This window comes from Gracilinanus agilis, chromosome 4 (genome assembly GCF_016433145.1).
Source record: "Gracilinanus agilis isolate LMUSP501 chromosome 4, AgileGrace, whole genome shotgun sequence".
Classification (NCBI taxonomy): domain Eukaryota; kingdom Metazoa; phylum Chordata; class Mammalia; order Didelphimorphia; family Didelphidae; genus Gracilinanus; species Gracilinanus agilis.
Window position 1 is genome coordinate 167,160,959 of NC_058133.1, and position 23,684 is coordinate 167,184,642.

The 23,684-nt window shown below is 41.6% G+C and overlaps 1 protein-coding gene across 1 annotated transcript in view; it reads left to right on the top strand.

The window, feature by feature from the left end:
• GON4L (gon-4 like) overlaps window positions 1-23,684 on the top strand; it is a 114,758-nt gene that overhangs the window by 32,352 nt on the left and 58,722 nt on the right. The window contains exon 4 of the mRNA XM_044674236.1: window positions 21,689-21,879. Coding sequence (XP_044530171.1) covers window positions 21,689-21,879 — 191 coding nt within the window. The remainder of the gene's footprint in view (window positions 1-21,688; window positions 21,880-23,684) is intronic.

Consider the following 23,684-nt stretch of genomic DNA (forward strand, 5'->3'; position numbering starts at 1 on the left):
CATCTTTTCTGAAGGAGTATCATGAAACACCTAGTCAGATACTTTATTAAAGTTCAGGTAAACTATCTATAGCATTTCTGGTCTACTAGTCTATTAGCCATGTCCAAAAAAAAAAAAAGGAATAAGATAAATCTGACAATCATAAATCTGATTAAAAAAAATTTTAGTGATGCCTTTTAATTTTACATCCCACATTGTTCATAGATGTACCTCCCATCTATTGCAGTAAGCTCTCTCTTGTAATAAAAATAGCTATGCAAAATGTAAGAATTTGAAATTTAGGTTTTATGCTAATATGAGAATTCTAAAGTAATATTTTGGTCACTGTTTTAAAGATATTATAACTAAAGTCAAAAGGACTTTTAATAGCTTTATTTACAAAGAGTTGGAAAGAGTGAAAATGAAAAAAGGTAGCTAAAGAGACAGGTTTTAACAGGCCTACTAGCCCTTCTCTGGTGAAGTGAGGCTCAGCCCTGCAGGGATGTCTTCAGCTAGAGTTCCACCAATGCAGCCTCCTCCAAAGCCAAAGCAGGAATCTCCAGAACCACTCTCTCCAGAAGCCAGGAAAGGAAGGCCAGCTATTTACCCACCCAAGCAAACTCCAACGGAAAAGACTGAAGGCCAAGTCCCAAGACAAAGTCCTCCAACACCGAAGTCCAAAAGAGAAGATCCAGGAGCAGTCCTCCAAGAAGCAGTCCAAGAGCCAAGGTTGAAGGCTGAAGACAGAGTCCCTTAGCAAGTGACTTGCTGAATACTCTTACTTCTTGTTAAGTAGGAATGCTTAAGTTTTTGATTGATTAACTTAAAAATTGCTGATTGATAGACAAAGTTTTCTTCACAAAAACCATTTGAGACTAAATTCGACTAGTACACACCATTCAGTACTCATTATTTTGCACTTTCCCTAAGGAAGGATGCACTCTCATCTCTTCTCCAGGACAAGGATTAGTTATCACAGGAATTCATTTTTCATTTTCCTGACCTATTCTTGATCAGTCATTAATCCATTAGCATTTATTAAGCAACTGCTTGCTACTAGATGTTGGGCTAGTGGCTGGGGATATGAAGGAAAAAGCAAAAATTCCCTGCCTCAGAATTCAAGGATATTGGAGAAAACAACATATAAGTACAAGTGAGTGAAAGATATATGCAAAGGAGGATTAGCACCTGGAAGTATTAGAAAGATTCCTGTAAGTGATTGGCCAGGAATACTAAAACCTGCAGAAGAAAGAATGAACCAGTCTTGGAGGATGGTTATATAAAATCAAGGAGGTAGAAAATGGTATTTTATGTACGGGAAGCAGCAAGTAGGCTTTTTAGATTAGAATACAAGTTGTAGAGAAGAGAATAATGTACAGTATTATTGCCTAGAAAGGCAGGCTGGACCTAGATTTATTTATTTATTTGTCTGGCTGTCTGTATTTATTTATTTAGAGGGCCCTTGCCTTCTTTCTTGGAATTAATACTTTGTATTGGTTCCACAGCAGAAAAGTGCTAAGGGCTAGGCACTGGAGGTTAAGTGACTTGCTCAGGGTCACACAGCTAGGAAATGTCTGAGGCCAGATTTGAACCTAGGATCTTCTGTCTCTAGGCCTGGCTCTCAATCTACTGAGCCACCCAGCTGCCCCCCCTGGACCTAGATTTAAAAGGAATAGAGATGCCAAAGTGACATCTATAACACTTTCTAGAAAGGAAATAAGGTTTGTATGTTACAACTTGTTCTTGATGAAGCTATGGCCCTTTTTAATCATGACTCCATATTGTAGATCCCTTCTAAGTCAATCAAAGCACTAATTAAGCACTAGCTAGGTGCCAAATACTGTGCTTGGGCTTGGTACTCTGTATTCAAAGAAAATATAAAACAGTCTCTGCTAACACTCTTTTTTGATGGTATATTCTAGAATTTTGTCAGGGATCAAAGTAATATTCTCTGTCCTGGCCTACAATGTGCAGACTTTATTCTCCTTCCATATTTGAAAATTGGGATATGTACTGTTCTCAAGTTCTTTGGCATCTCTCCTATTCTTCACAATTTCAGCTGTTCTTTTTTAAAAAATAATTTCAATTAATTAATTAATTTGGAATATTTTTCTATAGTTCCATGATTCAAGTTCTTTCCCTCTTCTCCCTCATCTCAGAGCCAACAAGCAATTCCACTGGATTCTACATGTATCATTCAAAACCTATTTCCATATTATTACTATTTGCAATAGAGTGACGTTTAGAGTCTACATCCCCAATCATATCCCCATGGAACCATGTGATCAATTGTATGTTTTTCTTCTGCATTTCTACTCCCACAGTTCTAGATGTAGATAGCGTTCTTTCTCGTAAGTCCCTCAGAATTGTCCTCCATCATTGCATTGCTGCTAGTAGAGAAGTCTGTTACATTTGATTATGTCACAGTGTATCAGTCTCTGTGTATAAAGTTCTCCTGGTTCTGCTCCTTTCACTCTGCATCAATTCCTGGAGGTCATTCCAGTTCACATGGAATTCCTCCAGTTCATTATACCTTTTAGCACAATAGTATTCCATCACCAACAGATACCACAATTTGTTTAGTCATTCCCCAATTGAAGGGCATCCCCTCATTTTCCAATATTTTGTCACCACAAAGAGCACAGCTATAAATATTTTTGTACAAGTATTTTCCCCTATTATCTCTTTGGGATATGAACCTAGCCGTTGTATGGCTGGATCAAAGGACAGGCAGTCTTTTAAAGCCCTTTGGGCATAGTTCCAAATTGCCTTCTGTAAGATTTAAATTTAGTGGTTGGACTTAAATTATGTGAAATAGTTCACTTCTCCAACATGGTTGGCTGGAGTTATTATATCTCAAGTCAGAAGTTTATTTACAAAAATAGAGTGGGAAACAATAAGGTAGAGAAATGTGAGAGAGGTTAGAGAAAATACCTATACTAGTCCTCAGCCAGGAGGGCCAGTTTGCCTCCTCCAAGATGGAAGTTAGTCTCTTAGGAAACTAGGAAAGTAGTCAGCCCTTTTCACTCACCCAACTAGGTAATCCAAGAGTCAGAATCCAAGGTTGATGCCTCGATCCAAGCCACAATCTAAGCCACAGTCTCCAGTGAAGTTCCCTGGAAGACTATCTCTAGGAGACACTCTTCACTAGAGTCATCTTCACCAGACTGATTCCTCAGGGATTTTCATGGCTTTTATAGTGGTTTCCTGTCCCTGCCCCTTTTCATGGGGGGGGGGGGGTTAATCACAGTTTCCAAATTGTCTGAGTTCTCACCTTCGGAACCACACCTTTCTGAGTGTGTGAACTCTTAAATTTCTGGCTTGTTCTCACCTAGCATCAAGTAAGGTGTGAACTCACTAAGTGGTTTGTGAGCTCCTCCACCTAGGTTCAAGCTTGTGTTGATTCAATCAAAAAGTAGACGAAAGAGAGCTAATCTCGTCCTCACCATCTAGTGAGGTACTAAGTAGGGGTACTTAAGTTATTGTTAAAGTATTAACTTCAGCTAGGCAAAGAGAACAAAGGATTCCCTTTTCATACTTCCATAATGGTTGGATCGATTCACAACTCCATTAACAATGAATTAATGTCCCAATTTTGCTACATCCCCTCCAACATTTATTACTTTAATTTGCTGTCATGTTAGCCAGTCTGCTAGGTGTGAGGTGGTACCTCAGAGTTGTTTTGATTTGCATTTCTCTAATTATGAGAGATTTAGAACACTTTTTCATGTGCTTATTTATAGTTTTGATTTCTTTATCTGAGAACTGCCTATTCCTGTTCCTTGCCCAGTTATCAATTGGGGAATGGCTTGATTTTTTTGTACCATTGATTTAGCTCCTTATAGATTTGAGAAATTAGACCTTTGTCAGAGGTTTTTGTTATACAGATTTTTTCCCAATTTGTTGCTTCCCTTCTAATTTTGTTTGCTTGGTTTTGTTTATACAAAACCTTTTTAATTTAATGTAATCAAAATTATTCATTTTACATTTTGTAATATTTTCTATTTCTTGCTTGGTCTTAAAATCTTTCCTTTCCCATAGATCTGAGAGGTATTCTATGTTCACCTAATTTACTTATAGTTTCCGTCTTTATATTTAAGTCATTTACCCATTCTGAATTTATCTTGATGTAGGGTGTGAGATGTTGATCTAAACCTAATCTCTTCCATACTGTTTTCTCAGTAGTTTTTGTCAAATAGTGGGTTTTTGTCCCAAAAGCTGGGCTCTTTCAGTTTATTGTACACTATCTTGCTGAGGACATTTACCCCATGTCTATTCCATCGATGTTCTCTTCTTTCTTAGCCAGTACCATATTGTTTTGGTGACCACTGCTTTAAAATCAGATACTGCTAGTCCCCTCATCATTCACCTTTTTTTCCATTAGTTCCCTTGATATTCTTGATCTTTTGTTCTTCTTAATGAACTTTGTTATAATTTTTATTGTTTATATTTGTTATATTATTATATATTATATATCACATATAATATTATATATCACATATAATAATATAACAACTATTATAATTGTTATAATTATAACTCAGTAAAAAAGTGCCTTGGTAGTTTGATAGGTAGGGCACTAAGTAAGTAAATTAATTTAGGTAGGATTATCTAGGGTGATTTTACTCCTGCCTTCTTTTTCTCAGTTGAAGCCCAAAAGATTTTACTCTAGCCATTGACCTTAACCCTGTGTATGTCCACCTGCCTCATGTGTGTTTCTTGTAGACAACATATGGTAGGATTTTGTTTTCTCATCCACTCTGCTATTTTCTTCTGTTTTATGAGCGAGTTCATCCCATTCACATTCAGGGTTATACTTATCAGCTGTGTTCCTTAACATTTTGGTATCCTCTCCTAGTTCTACCCCTTCTTCTTACCCTATTTCCTTTTAAACCAGTGATTTGTTTTAAACCAATCCCCCTTGTCCCTTCCCTTGGTTTACTACCCTTTCTACCCCCTCCCTTCCCCTCATTATTTTTTAAGGCCTACTGAACTCCCTCCCCCCCTCTCTTCTTCTCCCTTTATGAACTCCCCACCCCCCACTGCCCTTCTTGGTTTATCCTTTCTGACTTTATCTGTAGGATTAGATAGAATTTGATATCCCAATGGATCTAGCAATTCTTCTCTCTCAGGATTAATTCCTCTGAGAATAAGGTTTAAGTATTTCCTATTAACACTCTCTTCCTCTCCTTCTTATAATAGTATTTATTCATCCCCTCCCCTTCCCATGCCCTCTTTGTGTGATATAGATTATCCTATTTTTCTTATTCCTTCAAGTTACTCTTGGTGCCATCTTCTATTTCCCCACACACACTTTTTTCCCCCCATATCATCTTAGACCATTTAGTACTCCAACCTCTCCTTATGACTAATTCTTCTAATTACTATAATAGTGAGTACAGTTTTTTAGAACTACACATAATATTTCTCCATAGAGGAATACGAATAATTTGATCTTATTGAAGCCTTTGAAGAAGGCAATTTAAAGATAAGAATTTCTTTCTTTCCCCTCTCTTTCTTATTTACCTTTTCATGTTTCTCTTGGTTTTTGTGGTTGGATATCAAACTTTCCACTTAGTCCTGGTTTTTTCTGTGCAAATACTTGGAAATCTTCTACCTTGATGAATGCCTATCCTGGAAGTATTTAGTTAGTTTTGATGGATAGGTGATCCTTGGTTGTAGACCCAATTCTCTTGCCTTTCTGAATATCATGTTCCAAGCCTTTCGGTCTTGTAATGTAGAGGCTGCCAGATCCTGTGTAATCCTGATTGGTGTTCCTTGATATCTGAATTGTCTCTTTCTGGCTTCTTGTAATATTTTCTCCTTAACTTGGAAGCTTTTGAATTTGGCTATTACATTCCTGGGGATTGTCTTCTGAGGATTTAGTGTAGAGGGTGTTCTATGGGTTTTTTCAATGTCTATTTTGCCCTCTTGTTCAAAGACATTGGGGCAGTTTTCTTGGATAATTTCTAGTAGTATCATATCTAGATTTCTATTTGTCTCTGATTTTTCTGGAAGACCATTAATTCTCAAGTTGTCTCTTCTAGACCTGTTTTCTTGATCTATTATCTTCTCATTGAGATATTTCATGTTTCCTTCTATTTTGTCAGTCTTTTTTACTTTGCTTTATCTTATATTCAAATCCTGAGGAATGTTGGTGTCACCTTGATTGACAAGGGAGGCAGTTGGAGAGACTGGAATGTTCCCAGATGCCATGAGCCAGGGGCAAAGTTGGTTGGCCTGAAAGTATAAATACCCCTAACAGCCACCTGGAGGGTTCTTTGGTCTTTGGTCCCTTAGATCTTTAGGTCCCTGAATCTTCCTAGCTCCTTAGGTCTCTTGGTCCCTGGGTGGTGAAGGGAGGCTGGGAGGTCTGAAGAAGCAGAGGGTGGGTAGGATCTATATATTTCCTGAAGGCTGTGAGCACTAATATATCACCAAACACTGATAATAAAAAAAACCTGAAAGAAAATCACCAACACAACTGCATCAAGGGCAATTGCTCTCTGGTTTGGCATTTGCCAGGCTGAGCCAGAGGCGTTGTGAAGAACAAAAGCTCCAGCTTCTACTAAATCAGTAGCCTCCAGCCCTAAGTGATTATAGATTATAGATTGACAGGGTCTCCAATCCCCAATTCTTATCCTGATTATCCTTTCCCAATTTAGATTATAGATAAAGAGTGTTTATTTAATAAGTACCTTCCTGAGTGGTCTTTATATCTTGACCCTTGGGAAGGGAGCTAACGAAGTCAGATAAACAAATGTGATCCAAGGCTAATCAGAGCCCAATTTTAATAATTGATCCAACCCCAGGTTGGACCTGAAAGGGTTACCCATCCACCTAACCTTTCGGAGTTCTTCCCTGGGCAACTGTTATTGAAAGGGGAAATTATAACAACTAACAAGTGTGATTGGGGTTGGTGTTTCCCCATCACCAGCACCTAGGGAGAATACAAAGATATATCCATCTCACTGATATCTATATCTCCCTATGACCTCTCTTTCTTTATAATAGTTTTTGGCGAAGCCAGACAAAAAAAGAACCTAGGCTACTGAATGGAAAGGGAAAAGATGGGATTGACTAGAATAACCTTCATTTTTACCACCATCTCTATTCATTTATTCCTTTACCCAAGGGATAACAATATTATGGTTCTATGTTACCCCAGACTACTTCATAAAGATCCTGACATTGTATGATGCATACAAGCATCTAGCATTTACCATGGCAGATTTCTTATCCTACTTACCAGCAATAGTATTGATGATTGTAACAACGTTACAAGGGATTATGGCAGTGAGAAAAATATTTCAACTGCTCTTTGGGAAAGGCAAAAATGACAATGAGGACATGTTCTCAATGATGAAAGAACAAGTTAGGCTTATGATAGAGATCAATAACAAAATCAAGCAAGGCCAAACTCTTGATGAACACACCATACTACAACTAGAAATAATAGAGAACGCTTACAAGCCTAAGGCAAAGGAAGCTCCCAGATGTAAGATGGTGGACAGTTGTACCCAAACTGCTTTTGACATAAATTAGGCTACTCAAACTGAGAGTGGAGCAATTGCACCTGCCACTGTGTCATTGTTCCCAATTATAGATCAGACCCAGTTCAGACTGAATGGTGAACCCCTGAACATGAAAACATATAAAGCATTCACGGCACAAGATTTGGAGGTGCTGAAGAGAAGGTTCCCTAAATATTTCCTGTCCCCCTATAAGGCTGCTAAAGAATTAAAACGGAGCATCAACTTTTTCAATCCTTCCTACCAGGACATTGAATTTATATTAGATGAATTTTTCACCCCCAGAGAAAAAGCCAAAGTCATAGCTGAGACCAGAGATAACCAGAATTTAGTTTCGTGGCCACATGAACATGCAGCAATAGATTTAAGTGTACCAGAGAATATGAGGGAACTCCTTAAATACAGAACAGATTTATTAGAGGCCATAAAAATACATGCAAAAAGGCCTAACAGGTGGAATAAGTTTAAAAAGATGAGACAGGCTGAAGATAAGCACCCAAGTTTGTTTTTAGACAGGCTGGTGGAGAATTCAGAACATCTCCTAGGATTTAACAGAGACCAGGCTGAGGAGGCTCTACCCCAAATCAGGCACCAATTCATAAAGGGAACTAGCAGTCCAGGTCTATTTCAGACAGAATTGTCCATGGTGGGAGGAATTGTCTCTGGAGGATATTAGGAAACATGTAACTTACATCCATGAATCCAAAAACAAAGAACAACAAATTAGACTCAGAGAAAGACAGAACTATTCAGGAATTAAAAAGATAGCTCAAAGAGGTGAAAAAACAGAGATCAAGAAGAATTTCGCAATCTTGCCTTGCAGGCAACTAAGGGCCATGAATATAAACAAAAAGAGATTTATTCTAATCAAAAAAGATCAAATAATACAGTGCCAAGGTGTTATCTTTGTAACAAACTTGGACACTGGATCAAAGATTGTAGATTCAGGAAACAAATAGACTTCCAAAGACAGAGCTAGCAATTACAAGAAGGCCTATGTAAACAGAAAATGGGCAAGCAAACCTCAGAAATCAGAGGTTTGTTGCCAGCATGAATGCAAATCTAATTCAAACAAACCATCTTTGGAAGAAATGAAGAAATTTTTGAAGTTGGGGGCCAGGCTGAGAATGGCATGAAGTTTAATCTCTAATACATATCAGTCAAGAGAGAATAATGACTAGAGAGAGCAGAAAGCTCAAAAAGAAGAATGAAGCTAACATTTTAATGATAGGCACTAGTGATGGCAATCAATACACCACACTAGAGAATAGACAAAAGTCCACTGCTGAGTTACAAATGCAAAATGAATTGAGGCAATTACATAAAGAAATTTATGGGGAGGAACAATCTCTTGTGGAAAACACTAACGTATCACAGACTTCAATGGAAGGAGTGAAAAAACATGGCAAGGGGTTAGCTAGAAGTAATTCAGACTTAGAGCTAGACAGCCATAGTAACTTTATTGCAGATAGTGGATTAAAAACTATGCTGAACAGAGTGAGAAGCCCAGGGGAAAGAATTGGTAACAATACCAAACCCAGGGAGCAGTGTTTTGCCAAAGAGAGAAATGTAACTTTAAGGTTGACTCCTGATACTGTGATGGAGAGCCAAAGAGAAACACAGTTTCAAGCTCAAAAGTCTAAGTCAGGAACCTCTATAACATCAAGGAGTAAGATACTATCCTATTTAAACCCCGAAGCTCAGAGTTTTAAACCTAGAAACAATGTAGCAGGTCTCTCAGTTTTAAACCAGCCAGCCAAAGAAAAATTTCTCAAGGCAGCTGAACACTCCAAATGTCAGAATGTTCAGGGGCTGGGAGGCACAGATATCTTCTCTATGAGCACAAATAACATAAAAAATACCTCACACTCAGAGCTGAAACATCCAGTAGTGGTGAAAGGGGAGACACACACACCTAATTCTTTCCCTGAAACCATGAGAGGAAACTTACGAAGCCCTAGGGTGAGGGGAGAAAAAGTTAAATTTCAAACTGTTCAAGAGAAGCCATGTTTGTCAGTTTCTGAAGATTCCATGCTAGGCAGAGAAACTCAGCAGCAAAGAGGAAGGGCAGAATCAAGCACCCAACAGGAAGTGTACATGGGCTCAGCCATTTTACTGGAAGTAGTTTCATCTCCAGACTACCATATATCTCCTAATAGAGAGGCATTAGATTCTGAAACCTTTACTGCACAGCCACAAGTAGAAGAGAACCAGATACTTTCTTTGCATGATAACATCACTAATGAACCACTCATTGATCAACAATAGAAATCATGGTGAATTCGTAGATGGGATAATTGATACTGGAACAGTAATAGTGAAAGTACCACCTGGAATACCCCAAACTGCATCAAAATTCAAGGCGAAAATGGGGAAGTTGGGTCCAATAGAATTTGACCATCAATTCTTATTTTTACCATCGTACTCAACCTGATAGGGAGAGATATCCTATGTAAATTAGCTGCAACCATATATTGTGAGCCAGATGGTGAAATCTATTTATATCTCCCTAAAAGTTCACTAAAACATCATCCAGATCTGTGCTTAGATAGGATAGCAGATAATCATACCATCTTTGTGCTGGATCAAGGTACCATCTATAACAGGGGTCAGCAACCTTTTTGGCCATGAGAGCCATAAATGCCACATTTTTTAAAATGTAATTTCGTGAGAGCTGTACAGTGCTCACAGTGTGTGCTCTTGTAACAGCGCCCGAAAAAAAATTGACTTTATGGCTCCTGCAGAAAGAGCCATATCTAGCCCTCAAAAGAGCCAGATGTGGCTCGAGAGCCGTATATTGCCGACCCCTGAACTATAAGATTCCAGATACACTACCCAAAGAGGTCTGGGGTAATAGTTCATCAGATGTGGATAGGATCCTATCTGCTAAGCCAGTAAAATTAAAGTGAAAGGAGGAATGCCACCACCAGGATTCCCCAATTCAAATTAAGCAAAGAGGCTGTGGCAGTAATAAAACCAATAATCCAAAACTTATTAGATCAAGGCATATTGATATATGGATTTTCAGAATTTAATATTCCTATCTTGCCCATAAAGAAGGCAAAATTAGATGCTGAAGGGAACACCAAGTGGAGAATGGTACAAGATCTTAGGGCAATAAATTCTTATGTGGAACAAATCCATGCTGTTGTTCCAAGTCCATCCCAAATAATTGCAGAAATTACCCCGAATGCTAAATGGTACACCGTGATAGATCTGTCCAGTGCATATTTCAGTGTGCCTGTGCACAGGGACCGTCAGAAATTTGCATTCATTTGGGAGAACAAAACACTATTATGGAGTCGTCTTCCACCAGGCTTCATAAATAGTGGAAGCACATTTTGCCAAATATTACAAAAAGATCTTGAATCTATATCATTCACTGCCAGCAAATTGGTACATTATGTAGATGGCATCCTACTAATGTCACCAACAGGAGATATCTGTCAGAGAGACAGCATTCATCTCATAGAGGAACTATATAGGAGAGGTCATAAAATATCCAAAACCAAGATCCAGTGGGTTAAAAATAAAATTGAGTTTTGGGGATTCACATTCAAGATGGTACTAGAAGCATATTCAAGAAAAGAATAGAGGAGATACAGAAATTAAGCTTACCTAAGACCAAGAAGCAGTTAAGAGCAATTATAGGCTTGACCAGCTTCTGGGCAGTGGATCCCTGGTTTTTCTCTCATATCAAAACCTCTAACAGAGTTAACCAGGAAAGACACCAAAGAACCACTGAAGCTAACAAAGGAACACAAAAATGCCATTGAAAAGTTAAAGGGAGAAATTCTATCTTCTTCTGCATTAGGCATTCCAGACCCCAACAAAACATTTCATGTGTTTATCCATGAGGATAAAGGAATTGCCTGTGCGGTGCTCATGCAATACTTAGGTACCAATCTAAGACCCATATCCCATTACAGTTCAACTCTTGATCCAGTTATGCAAGGAATGGTTTCCTCTTTAAAGATTATTGCTACTGCAGCTCTAATGCTTAGGAAAAGTTCGAAACTAGTCCTGGGAGGGGGAGCTAAGATTGTATTCCCAGCACCAACTTGAAACCACGCTGAGGAATGCAAATCTACAAGCTTTCACATCACAACCTCTCTCCCAGTACCAAGCAATCTTACTAACAAACAAGAACTTGACTTTCCATAGATGCAAAACCGTTAATCCAGTGATGCTCATCCCTGAATTACCATTAGAAGGGGATAGCCGTCACAGTTGTAGTGACACACTAGAGATCGTGCAAAAGACTAGAGAGGATTTGCAGATATTCCCATGGTCCAAGCCAACCTCACTCTCTTCTGTGATGGCTCAAGCTACCAACATAATGAGCAGAGATATTCAGGAGCCACAATTACAACCCAGAATGAAACCCTATGGTTTGCAGCACTTGAGCCAAACATCTCAACTTAAGACGCAGAAATTTTGGTCTTGACACGCGCTCTACAGATTGCTTAAGTCAAAGCTGTGAATATTTTTATGGATTCTAAGTATGCCTTTGGTGTTGTCCATGCGTCAGGGAAAATCTGGAGAAATAGAGGGTTCATAAATTCAAATAGGAAAGCAATAGCATATGGGAAACTAATAAGCGAATTGTTGCAGGCCATACAGTTACCATCAAAACTGTATGTGATACACTGCCGAGCACATCAAAAGCTTGTGAGACTAGTATAGTTAGGCAATTACAGGGCAGACATCAGTGCAAAGTTTGCGGCTAGATTTGGACCTAAAGCTATATTCCACTTATCCTTAGTAGTTAAAGTTCTGTTGCAAGAAGCTTATTCACAAAAGGAAGTGAAACATTGGCAAGAAAATCTTGGAGCCAATCTAGCAAATGGAGTATGGACGTCTATCTCTGGAAAACCATTTTTGCCAAAATTACTGCTTGTGCAGCAATTCATAGAAGAGGCCATTATAGAATATTGGGAATCATAGTACAATCCTCAAGAGTTGGATTGCTTTAGGCGTGACAACAGAAGCAAAGCGAGCGTGTGTGAAAATTGTAGAGTGTGCCTACAATTTAACAGGGCCATAATTAAAACCAAAGCGTATGGAGGAAAACCATTGGCCTTCACACCTTTCGAGTGCTTACAAATAGATTATGTCACGATGCCTAGATGTCAAAACTATAGGTACATACTTGTGATAGTGGATAAACTAACAAAATGGCCAGAAGCATTCCCGGCCAAGAAAAATAATGCGGATTTCGTAGCAAAGATGCTACTGAGGGAGATAATTACAAGATTCTCTATTCCTGATGTTATTTCATCTGAATCTGGTAGTCACTTTGCAAACTCTATTCTAAAGCAAGTCTACCAGGTATTAGGAATTAAGAGACATTTATGTTCCTCTTATCGACCTCAGTCATCGGGAGCTGTGGAACGCAAGAATCAGACTCTGAAAACAATGATCAGGAAGCTTTGCACACAAAGTGATCTCAAATGGCCAGAATGGTGCTTTTCTACTTAAGAAGTCAACCAATAGTGAAACACATTTGTCACCATTTGAACTATTGTACGGACAGCAACCGTGGGTGGGAAAAGCACCACAAGACACTAATTACCTATCACATCTAGGAATTGTGTGCAAAATCTATGAGTATGTCACCTTATTGAAAGAAAGATCAGAAGAATTGCAGAAGTTATCATTAATACAATAAAGAGTTCCACTAGATTTTAGCCTACATGGCTACAAGTCTGGTGATAAAATCTATATCAGAAATTTCATAAGATCAGTGTTAGAACCAAAATGGTATGGTCCACATAAAATAATCCTAGTTACACCTACATCTGTAAAAATCAAAGGAAAAGATTCTTGGTATCATTACACGCACATAAAGTCCTCAGTGAAGTCAATACCTCATTCAAACATTCAGCCTCAATTACAGGAAACAGAATCTGACAGAAATAGAGCCTCAAAAGAAAAGATCACACTTAGAAATAAAGCCTCAAACAAAAAGACCTTTTCTTTATAACATTTATTAATTCTTGCTATCTTGTGAGATCATTGGTTTCTACTTGCCCAATTCTAGCATTTAAAGACTAGTTTCCGGCAATAATCTTTTGGTTTTCTTTTTCAATCTGGTCCATCTGGCTCTTCAAGGCTTCCAGCTGGTCATTTCTGGTCTTCTGTTTCCTTATCATTTCATTTGATTCCTGAACCTCACTTTCCAATTGCGAAATTCTGCCTTTTAAACTGTTATCTTCTTGCTAGATCTCTTCCATCTTTCTCATGATCTCAGAATTGAACTCTTCAAGAGCTTGTGACCAATTTTCATTTTGGGGGCAGGGTTTGGATGTCTTTAATTGTTTGCCCTCTGTTTTCTGATTTTTTTTTTTCTGTGCAGAAGTTATCAAGTGTTAGAGCTTTTTTCTTAGTCTTTTTGGTGTTTATTTCTTAGGTCTTCCTTGGCATCATTATGCTTTCTCATTCAGAAGTCTGAGTAAGGCAAGCCAACTCTTTGTATGGAGCTAAGGAGCAGTTTTTGCCTGAGGCTACTTTGCTAGTCTCCTGGCTTCCACTGTCTGCTAGGCCTCTGCTGTCTGCGGCCCCTCTCAGCCTCACTCCTGCACCCAAGATCTGTGCTCCACAGCCTCCTGGGGTCGCCGACCTGTGGTCCTAGTAGGCTGCCCAGAGCCTGGAAATTGGCCCACGCTTGCTCCTCCACCTGAGGTTTTCCTCTGGGTCTCAGCATGCTGAGCTGCTTCCCCTGTCCACTGACTCTCTCAGCCCCACTCCTGGGCCCAAGGTCTGTGCTCTCCAGCCTCCTGGAATCTCAAGTCTTGCTGCTCTCAGGGGCAAGCTCCTAGTGATGCCAGTTAGCTGCCAAGGAGCTAGATTTTGCGCCCCCATCCGCTCTAACTCGGGTGTGTGTCCGGGTCCAGCCGGACACAACCGAGGGGTCCGGGGAAACGGCAACCTAAGAACCCATAGGGGGAGAAGAGGGGAGACTTCGCGCGCAAGACACAGAGTCGTTTGGATGGAAGCAAGGCTTGTTTATTGCAGATCTATGACAAGAATATATAGGTTGAGGGCAGAAGGGGGTCGGCCAATACTAAAGGGAAAGGAATGCGGAAAGGGAGCATAGAAAATCTCCTGTGGCGTCTTACTGTCTCCAAACATGGCTGGGCCTATGATCAATATCTTATCTTAGAAGAGTGAATGATATCTATTCTTAGAAGAGTGACTATTTTATCTTAAAGTCTTGGTCCCTAACAATTCCCCCTTTCTTTTTTTTTAAATAGAAGGGCGTAAGGAATAAGTTTATTATCCTTTGGTTGTTGTTCCATCCAAGTCTGTCTTAACACCAGAAGTTTTTCCTAAGACACCTTGTGTTCCCTGGTCAATCCATAAGTGAGATTGGCAGCGATGGCCCCTGTCTTAGGCTACACAGGGGGAGTTACTCAACCATCAAGGGTTGAGGACCTGTGCTACTCCCGTCATTGGGTTACCGCCCTGCTGGAAAACTGCAAACGAGTGCCACCAGGTTGTTCTGTATCCATCATCTCAATACGATGGTATTGAACCATAGGGAACTTATCAAGGGCTGAGTTAACGTTAGTTTTGATGAGTTTCGTTAGACGTTGGAAGGCCCAAGGGCCAAAGGTTAAGATCATTAAAAATATAAAGAGAGGTGTAATAATAGTGGGAATCAGGGTGGAAAGCCAGGGGGAACCCTTGAGGAGTGTGTTGAACCATCCTTCTTGTGCCTCGGCTTCCCTTTTCCTCTGGGCTAGCCGTTCACGCAATTTTGCCATAGATTCTCTCACAACGCCAGTATGGTCAGCGTAAAAACAACATTCCTCTTTGAGGGCTGCACATAATCCCCCTTCTTTTAAAAAGAGAAGGTCCAGTCCTCGTCTATTCTGTAAGACTACCTCTGATAAGGATGTAAGGGATTGTTCCAGTGCTGTGACCGACTTTTCAAGAGCTTCTAGGTCGGTTGTCATGGCCATCTGAAGAGCGGCCAAGTGTTGGGTCTGGAGAAGGGCAGTAGTGCCAGTGCCAATGCCTGCAGCAAGACCGCCGAGACCTAACAGGATAGCTAAAGTAGTAAAGGGTTCCCTACGTGTTCTAGGAGAGGGGGAGAGGAGGGAGGCCACACTATCGTCCATGTAGAAAGAGATACGTGGCCATAGCTGGACAAGAACACAGAATTCAAAGGAGGTATTGAAAACTAGAAGAGATATACAAGGGGTGAGGCCAGTATTGCAAGCCCAAAAGCCATTATTCGGGGCTTCCAAAAAGGAAGGGGAAGGGGGGAGGTCAAGGGTGGAGTTACATAAGTGGGCATGAGATCGGGGAATGGTGCCTAAACAAAGGCCATGGCCAGAGACTTCAGCAAGAGTGAGATGGCGAGAAAAGGCGGCGCAGCGTGGGGAAGCTAGAACTGTTTCATTGGGTTCTGCTATATAGGCAATACCTTCATAGTAAGGGGGTTGTGGACTCAGACAGAGCCAACACTTAATCATCAAATCTGGCCTGGAAGCGTTCAGGGCAGTATAGGCACCTGATACTAGAGATAAAAATCTGTCTGCTGTACCGGGAATATTTAGGGACCCTTACTGTGACTGGGGCTGTAACTGGGAGGAGGTATTCGGAGATGAAGGGGAAAAAAGGGGGACCGATGGGATGGGGAGAGACGTGGGAGTCGGTAATGGCTGGGGGTTAGGGGAAAAAGGGCGTCGTTGATCCGAGAGGATGATGTTAGGACCAACAGAAACAATGAGGGGCTGCACACGGAGGCGGAGGGTGAAAAGAAGAACATCATCAAAACCGCCCTTCTTATAGGGTCGTAAACCCCAAGTCAAGCCATCTGTCCATTTAACACTTCGTTTCCCCGCGTTGGTAAATGTGATAATGAGGGGATTACAATTAGGAGGACTAGGGGTGCACACAGATGGACGGGATAGATTGCGGGTTATTGATATCAAATCCTGGTTCGCCTGGATCCAATATCCAGTACCCATGGTTTCACATCCCCAGGCTGCACAAAATCCGTCTGTCTGGTCCCCACAGTGTGGTAGCTGATCAAACTCAGGGCAGCCATATAGAGGAAACTGAGTGTATTGAGTCCAGTAATCCGGGAGGCTAGGCACGCCAGGGAAGGTAGGGGCGCAGTAGTGGATTGAGGACATCTGGGGGGCGCCTAGGGCACAAAGATCAACCGGAATGGAAGGAAACCACGTCCATTGGGGCCATTGGGAAGAAGAAACGGAGGTAATGATGGCTTGATTAACTGGATTGATGATCTCCCACCGTTGTTGGACCAGGAGATGAGGACTGGAAGTGGTGACCGGAAGGAAGGTGGAGTAGATGATGTAAACTGCCAGAGAAAACGAGTTCAGGATCTGAGGTCCCATCTGTGATGTCGTCAGGGTTGTGGTTCTGAAAAGGGAAGAAGAAAAAGACTTCTCAGGGACAAAACCCTGGCTTAGGAGGGTTAGTATCAGGGGCGAAAGGTTTAATCAGTCTAGATGGAATCCAACGGGCATTATTAGCCGCTTTATCAAAAATACAGGCGGAGCCCTTTCCCCAGATAATGACAGGGTCGGGGCCACACCAGAGGCCCCTGACGGGCCACGCCAAAGGACTGTGGCCAGATTAGATGAAGTATGCGGATTCCAGTGGCGATCAGCAGCGAAACACCCTTCGGCATCCAGCGTGAGGAAATTGAGAACAAAGAGGGCGTGAGCAAGAAGCAAAGTCTGATTGCCACTTAAGGGATAAAGAGTTTCTTGGGCTTTGAGTTTGAATTTTGTCTGGGGCAATGCTAAAGCCGCGAGCTTGGAGTGCGCTGAGGATAGCCTGGGCTATAGTCTGTGTCAATGAGGGGGATGGGGAATTGACTATGGGAATGGAAAATGCAAAGCGAGGGCTATCGGAGGGATCAAGAGGGATTGAGAAAAAGCAATCCTTAATATCGATGACAATTTTGCTGAACCCTTTTGGGATAGCAGTCGGGGATGGAAGGCCTGACTGTAAAGCCCCCATGGGTAGCATGGTCTTATTGACCTCACGTAGGTCCTGTAGAAGTCTCCATTTCCCCGATTTCTTTTTAATAACAAAAATAGGTGTATTCCATGGGGAAGTGGAAGGTTCAAGGTGTCCAAGAGAGAGTTGCTCCTGCACTAGCATTAGGGCAGCTTGAACCTTCTCAGATGTTAGAGGCCACTGGTTAATCCAGACAGGAGAATTGGACTTCCAGGTGATCTTATCAGCCTGGATTGCAGGGGGATCAGTGGCCTTTATAAAAATTTTTTTGACCCAAGTCCTCCTTTATCGTTTTGGGCTGGGGGGGATATTGGGTGTAAGATGCCTTGTTCGTTCTTGCCAAGGCCTTTGCCTGGGAGGTACCCAGATTTCAGCATCATGGTGGTGACAGCATCACTGGGGCTAACCATAAGGAGCCGCATCTGGGCTAGAATATCCCTGCCCCAGAGATTAACGGGGAGTCCCGCGACTACATAGGGATGGGTAGTGCCACTATTGCCCTCAGTATCTTGCCAATGGAGGAGCTTAGTACTTTGGAGGGTATCTTGGATCTGACCTATTCCTGACAGGTGGGTGGCTGAGGGTTGAAGGGGCCAGGCACGGGGCCAATGAGCCTGGGAGATGACAGTAGAGTCTGCCCCTGTGTCCAGCAGCCCTGTGAAGGTTTTTCCTTCGATCTTTAATTGCAGAGTGGGTCGGGACTCAGTAAGTTGTTGTACCCAATAAATGTTGGAAGAGCCGGGTGAGGAAGGACCTCGTTTTTGGGCTGCGGCAGGAAAATCGCCTATCATGGGGAGGGGGAGGGCCTGAGCTAAGCGTTTACCGGCAGGGATGGTAACAGGACCATGCGGAGATTCTATGATAAGTTTTATCTCCCCTGTGTAGTCGTTATCAACAAGGGTGGGATGCACAACTACACCTTGTAAGGTGGTGAGTGCCCTGCCGATGACCAAGAAAAACATGCCAGGAGGTGGTGGTCCGAATTTGCCGGTGGGGAGGACTACCGGGCCTTCTTCAGGGGTCAATATTCGGGTGGAGGCGGCACAGAGGTCCAGGCCTGCGTTGCCGGCTGTGGCTCGAGTAAGGGAACTGGGCAGGGGCTCCCGTAGGAGCCCCGCATCCCGTTTCCCGACATTGGGGAAAAGTTCTGAGGTTTGGCTCGGCAATCTCGAGCCCAGTGCCGACCCTTTCGACATTTAGGGCAAACGCTGGGAGGTGGTCTTTGGGCTTGAGCCTGAAGGGGGGTGGGAGTCTGGTTAGAGGGACATTCATGGGCGAAATGGCCAGGTTGCCCGCATTTAAAGCAATTTCGGGGGGTGGTGGGGCAAGAGGCCTGAATGGCTGCCCCGATGGCTAAGGAGATGGACTTGTTTAGTTTGTGGTCATATGCATCAATGTCACTGCATAGGCGGATCATCCCGTTTAGATCAAGGTCTCTAGCTTGCCCCCTTAACGCTGCCTTACAGGCAGAGTTAGCGTTTTCAATTGCTAAATGTCTTACCACTGGGTTGTCTGACCCATCCTGACCTAAGACTCTCTCAGCAGTTTCAAGAAGTTTTGCAACAAACTGCGCGTAGGGCTCATTGGGTCCCTGAAGGATTTTCGAGAGAGGTGCTGTAACAGAGCCAGTGGCAGGAACTGCCTGCCATGCGGTCATAGCGGCATGCGCCGTTTGCATGAGTAAGCCGGGAGGCAGCCTCATCTGTTGATTTTCTAATGCAAAGTGGTCACGGCCGACAATCTTGTCGGTCGTCCAATTAGCTGTCTGGGCATTTTTTAAGTTAAGCTTAGCTTGATTTTCTGCCCTATCAAGGAACTCTGCCTTCCAAATTAGAAATTGCCCTCGGGATAGGACAGATTGCACAACTTTGGTCCATTCGGAGGGGAGCATGTGTCCCTCTCCTCCAAGCCCTTCTAGGATGGAGAGTGTAAAAGGGGCATTCAGGCCATAATTTTTAACTGCCGAATGCAGGTCTTTAATGTGCTTAATTTTTAATTTTTTATAAATTGGCCGATGATGGTGGGGGAGGCCTGAAGTATCTGCGGCCCTGGAATGTCCACGGGATCCGCTTTCCTCCTCCCCCTCTTCCTCCTGTTCGGAGTCAGAGGAATCAAGTGGGAGGGCAAGTTGGATGGTGGGGGATGGGACGTTTTAGGGAGGAGGTCTATTCCTCAGAGGGCCATTGTTATGGTAGCGGGCTGTCTCCTCCTCTAGTTCTGCTTGATAAGCCGGATTAAGTGTGCTATCTTGAGGAGGGTCCGTGTCTAGGACTGGATAAAGGCGTGGTCTGGGCTTAGAGGGAACAAGGGGCTCCTCTAGGGAGGGATTTTTGATAGGTTCGTCTAAAAGAGAGGAGGGATGCTCATTCCCCTTGAGGGGCAAGCTCTGTTCTTTAGTCGAGTTTGGTTCTTCATTTTTTATCTTAGATTCTAAGATAGCGTCCTCGGCCAAGCTGAGGAGGTGCGAGACTTGTTGGCTCGTGTCGGCTTCTTTAAGAATGTCACGAATCAAGCCATAGAAAGAAAAGTAATCATCTGGAATCTCTTTACCGGCTCTTAAAAGGCCATTAAGTTCCTTACCTACTTTGTCCTTCTTTTTTACTCTGATACCTCTCTCCCTGAGACTATTTTTTAGTTCAGTCACGAACACTGTTTCCTTCGAGAGTGTTTTTCTCATCATGCACACGTATTCCTTCCACTTTCCTTGCACACACACACACACACACACCTTTTTTAGAAACACTCTTGATTTTTAAATGCCTGTGGGGGATGGGACAACTTACCCTACCTCGAGGCGTCTTGCTCAGCCTCTACCCGTTGCGTATATTCGCGGCCGCGACAGCTGCTCCTCAGTTGTCCAGTAAGCCGTTTTCGCCGTGCCTCGCATTGGGCGCCACTGTCCGGGTCCAGCCGGACACAACCGAGGGGTCCGGGGAAACGGCAACCTAAGAACCCATGGGGGAGAAGAGGGGAGACTTCGCGCGCAAGACACAGAGTCGTTTGGATGGAAGCAAGGCTCGTTTATTGCAGATCTATGACAAGAATATATAGGTTGAGGGCAGAAGGGGGTCGGCCAATACTAAAGGGAAAGGAACGCGGAAAGGGAGCATAGAAAATCTCCTGTGGCGTCTTACTGTCTCCAAACATGGCTGGGCCTATGATCAATATCTTATCTTAGAAGAGTGAATGATATCTATTCTTAGAAGAGTGACTATTTTATCTTAAAGTCTTAGTCCCTAACAGGTGTGCAGCCTCTGACTCTGGTAGTGTGGATGGGGTTGGGTATGGTTGATCAGCTCATGTTTTGATGGGAGCTATTTCTCCCTCTTATAGTGTGGAAGTGCCCAAATCCCACATACCTTCTATACTGCGTTCTGTTGTGGGGTCCCTTCTTTAACTCTTGCTGCTGAGTTGTGTTGGAAATATATAGAAATGCTGATGATTTATGTGGGTTTATTTTATATCCTGCAACTTTGCTAAAGTTGTTGATTATTTCCACTAGTTTTTTAGTTGATTCTCTAGGATTCTTTAAGTATACCGTCATATTATCTGCAAAGATGATAGTTTAGTTTCCTCATAATTTCAGATGTTATTGACAAGGTTTGAGCATCTTACAGTTATTTCAGTACCTTGAAATATGTTTTCTATTGATCTAATAACCTAAATTCAGCAAGGACAGCTAGATATTTTCTTATTCTCTTCCTGATTATCTTCATTTAGTTCTTTCTACTATCTGGTTTTGCTTTTTTCCATTCCATTCCCAAAGAATAAAGGCTCTCATCTATATAGCATTCCTTCTGAGATTTGGAGCCATAGGCTGAGCAGTTTTATTGTCCCTAACTCCAAATAGCATATAACTCATCTTCAATAGTATTGTTTGCCTTCTGGCTTCTGAGAGGTCTTAAAAGTGATTCCGGGATGTTTTTAGGTTCACGAAGCAATAATTGTATCTGGTTTAGAGAACAATATGAGAACAGTATATATTATCTGTATATGAATAAAAATGCTTGTATTAATGCTATTACTAATAAGTAGCAACAAAAGTATTTTTCTCAATTTGCTGTTAAGTCTTTTATTGCTGCTTTTTTGTTTTGTTTTGTTGCTGCTTTTTTTTGTTTTACAGTTGATTTTAGTTTATTCCATTGATGGTTTTCCTTATTTGTTTACAAAAGAACAAGATGGTGAAGAGAGTGAGAAAAGAAGGAGAAAGAAAAAGGCCACCAAGAGGAAACGAGATGGAAGAAGTCAGGAGGAAGGGGCCTTGGCTTACGACCTGAAACTGGATGACATGTTGGACCGTACCTTAGAAGATGGTGCCAAACAGCATAACCTGACAGTCGTCAATGTGAGAAATATCCTTCACGTGAGTAAGGCTGAGGAGAATTTGGGAGAAGAGGGCCAGCTGAGATGAGAAGGAAGGCCCAGAGACTTAGAAATTTATTATGTAAATCAAATCATATTCAGTTCAGCTCAACAAACAAGTAAGCAACTACTATATATAGATTTTACTGTTCTCGTGTTCCATATACTCAAAGACAAATAAAACAGCTCTTTCTGTCAAGATCTGCTATCAATAAGCTTTGCATGAAGATAACTTTTACTATACTTTAGAACATAATAAGTGCAAAGGGAAAGATCAGATGGATTATAGAAGAGATTTGAAGAGACATAGATTACTTCTGCCTTGCTGTTCAATGAAGGATTCATGGAAAGGTTGACACCTGAGTTGGGCTTTAAAGAAAAAAAAGGATCCCAGTAAGTAGAAATGGAGGAGGAAAAGATCCATATTAAGCATGGGGAACAGTGTAAGCAAAGTTATAAAAATGGAAAAGAGCAGTAAGAGAACTGGGGGCCAAGAGAAGACCAGTTTAACTGAAAAGAACAGTGCATTGAGAGAAGTCTTAGAAAGATAGGTTGGAGCCAGAATGCCTTAAATGCCAATTAAGGGTTTTATTTAGTAAGTGGCAGGTAGCCAGTAAACACCTTTGAACCAGGAATGTTTTCAGGGTGGTGCATTATGAAGATTTTGTAGGCGGTGGTGTGAAGGATTAATTGGACAGTAAGAACAGTCAAGAGGCTGTTGCAGTAATCTCCATTTAATAGGTGAAAAGCAGAGGGCTCAGGACCAGGATTTGGGGGATATCCTCTGTTAGTGTGAATTGAATGAAGATCCAGAAAAAGGAGGCTTGAAAAGAAGCAGTCAGGCAAGTAGGAGGAAAACCAGAAGAGAACACTGTCAAAAAAAAAATAAGAGTATCATTTCTTTATAGATTCCTTATTTTTATTGTCTTCACAGAAGTTGTTTGGATAACTTTGTTTTTATCTATGACATATATTTAGTCCAAAAGTTTTGCAGTAGGATAAAGAATATTTTTATTAATAAAGATATAGAAAATATGCTCATTAAACTTTAAATGATACAAAAGCTGAGCAAAATAGCTAACATATTCGATAATAGAATCAATATCCAAAGGCATCTTAACAGGCTAGAACTTTGGGACCAATCTAAGATTATTCAATTTACTTGGGGCAAATATAAAATTTGCACTTGGATTCAAAAAAATCAGCTTTACAAATAGAAATTAAGGGAAAGTCTGGTTAGACAGTAGTTATTCTGAAAAATATCTAGGGGTTTTAGTGGACTACAAGCTTAAATATGAGTCAGCAGAGTGACAAGACAGCCAAAAAAGCTAATTAAATCTTGACCCTATATTAAGAGTATCATAGCTTCCAGGAATTGGAAGGTTGATAGGCCCACTATAATCTGACCTTCATCTGGAGTATTGTATTCAACTCTCAGTACTGTAGAAGAGCATTGATAAGCTAGAGATTTTTCTGAAGAGGACAACCAGAATGATCTTAGTGGCCTTAAATTATTGAGGATTGGTGAAAGGAGCGTGGCATGTTATCTTAGAGAAGTCTCAGGCGCAACATGAAAACTATTCAAATATTTGAAGGACCATCACATGGAAGAAACTTGTTCTATTTGATCCCAATGAGCAAATCAGGACCAGTGGCTGAAGGTTACCAAGAGGTTGATTTAGGCTTAGTATCAGGGGGAAAAGCTTTCTGAATTAGAGCTGTCCTGAATTAGAATATGCTGTCTGAAGAGACGATGGGTCCAAGTTCTTAAAGGTCTTCAGACAGAGTGCATGATAATTTGTCAGG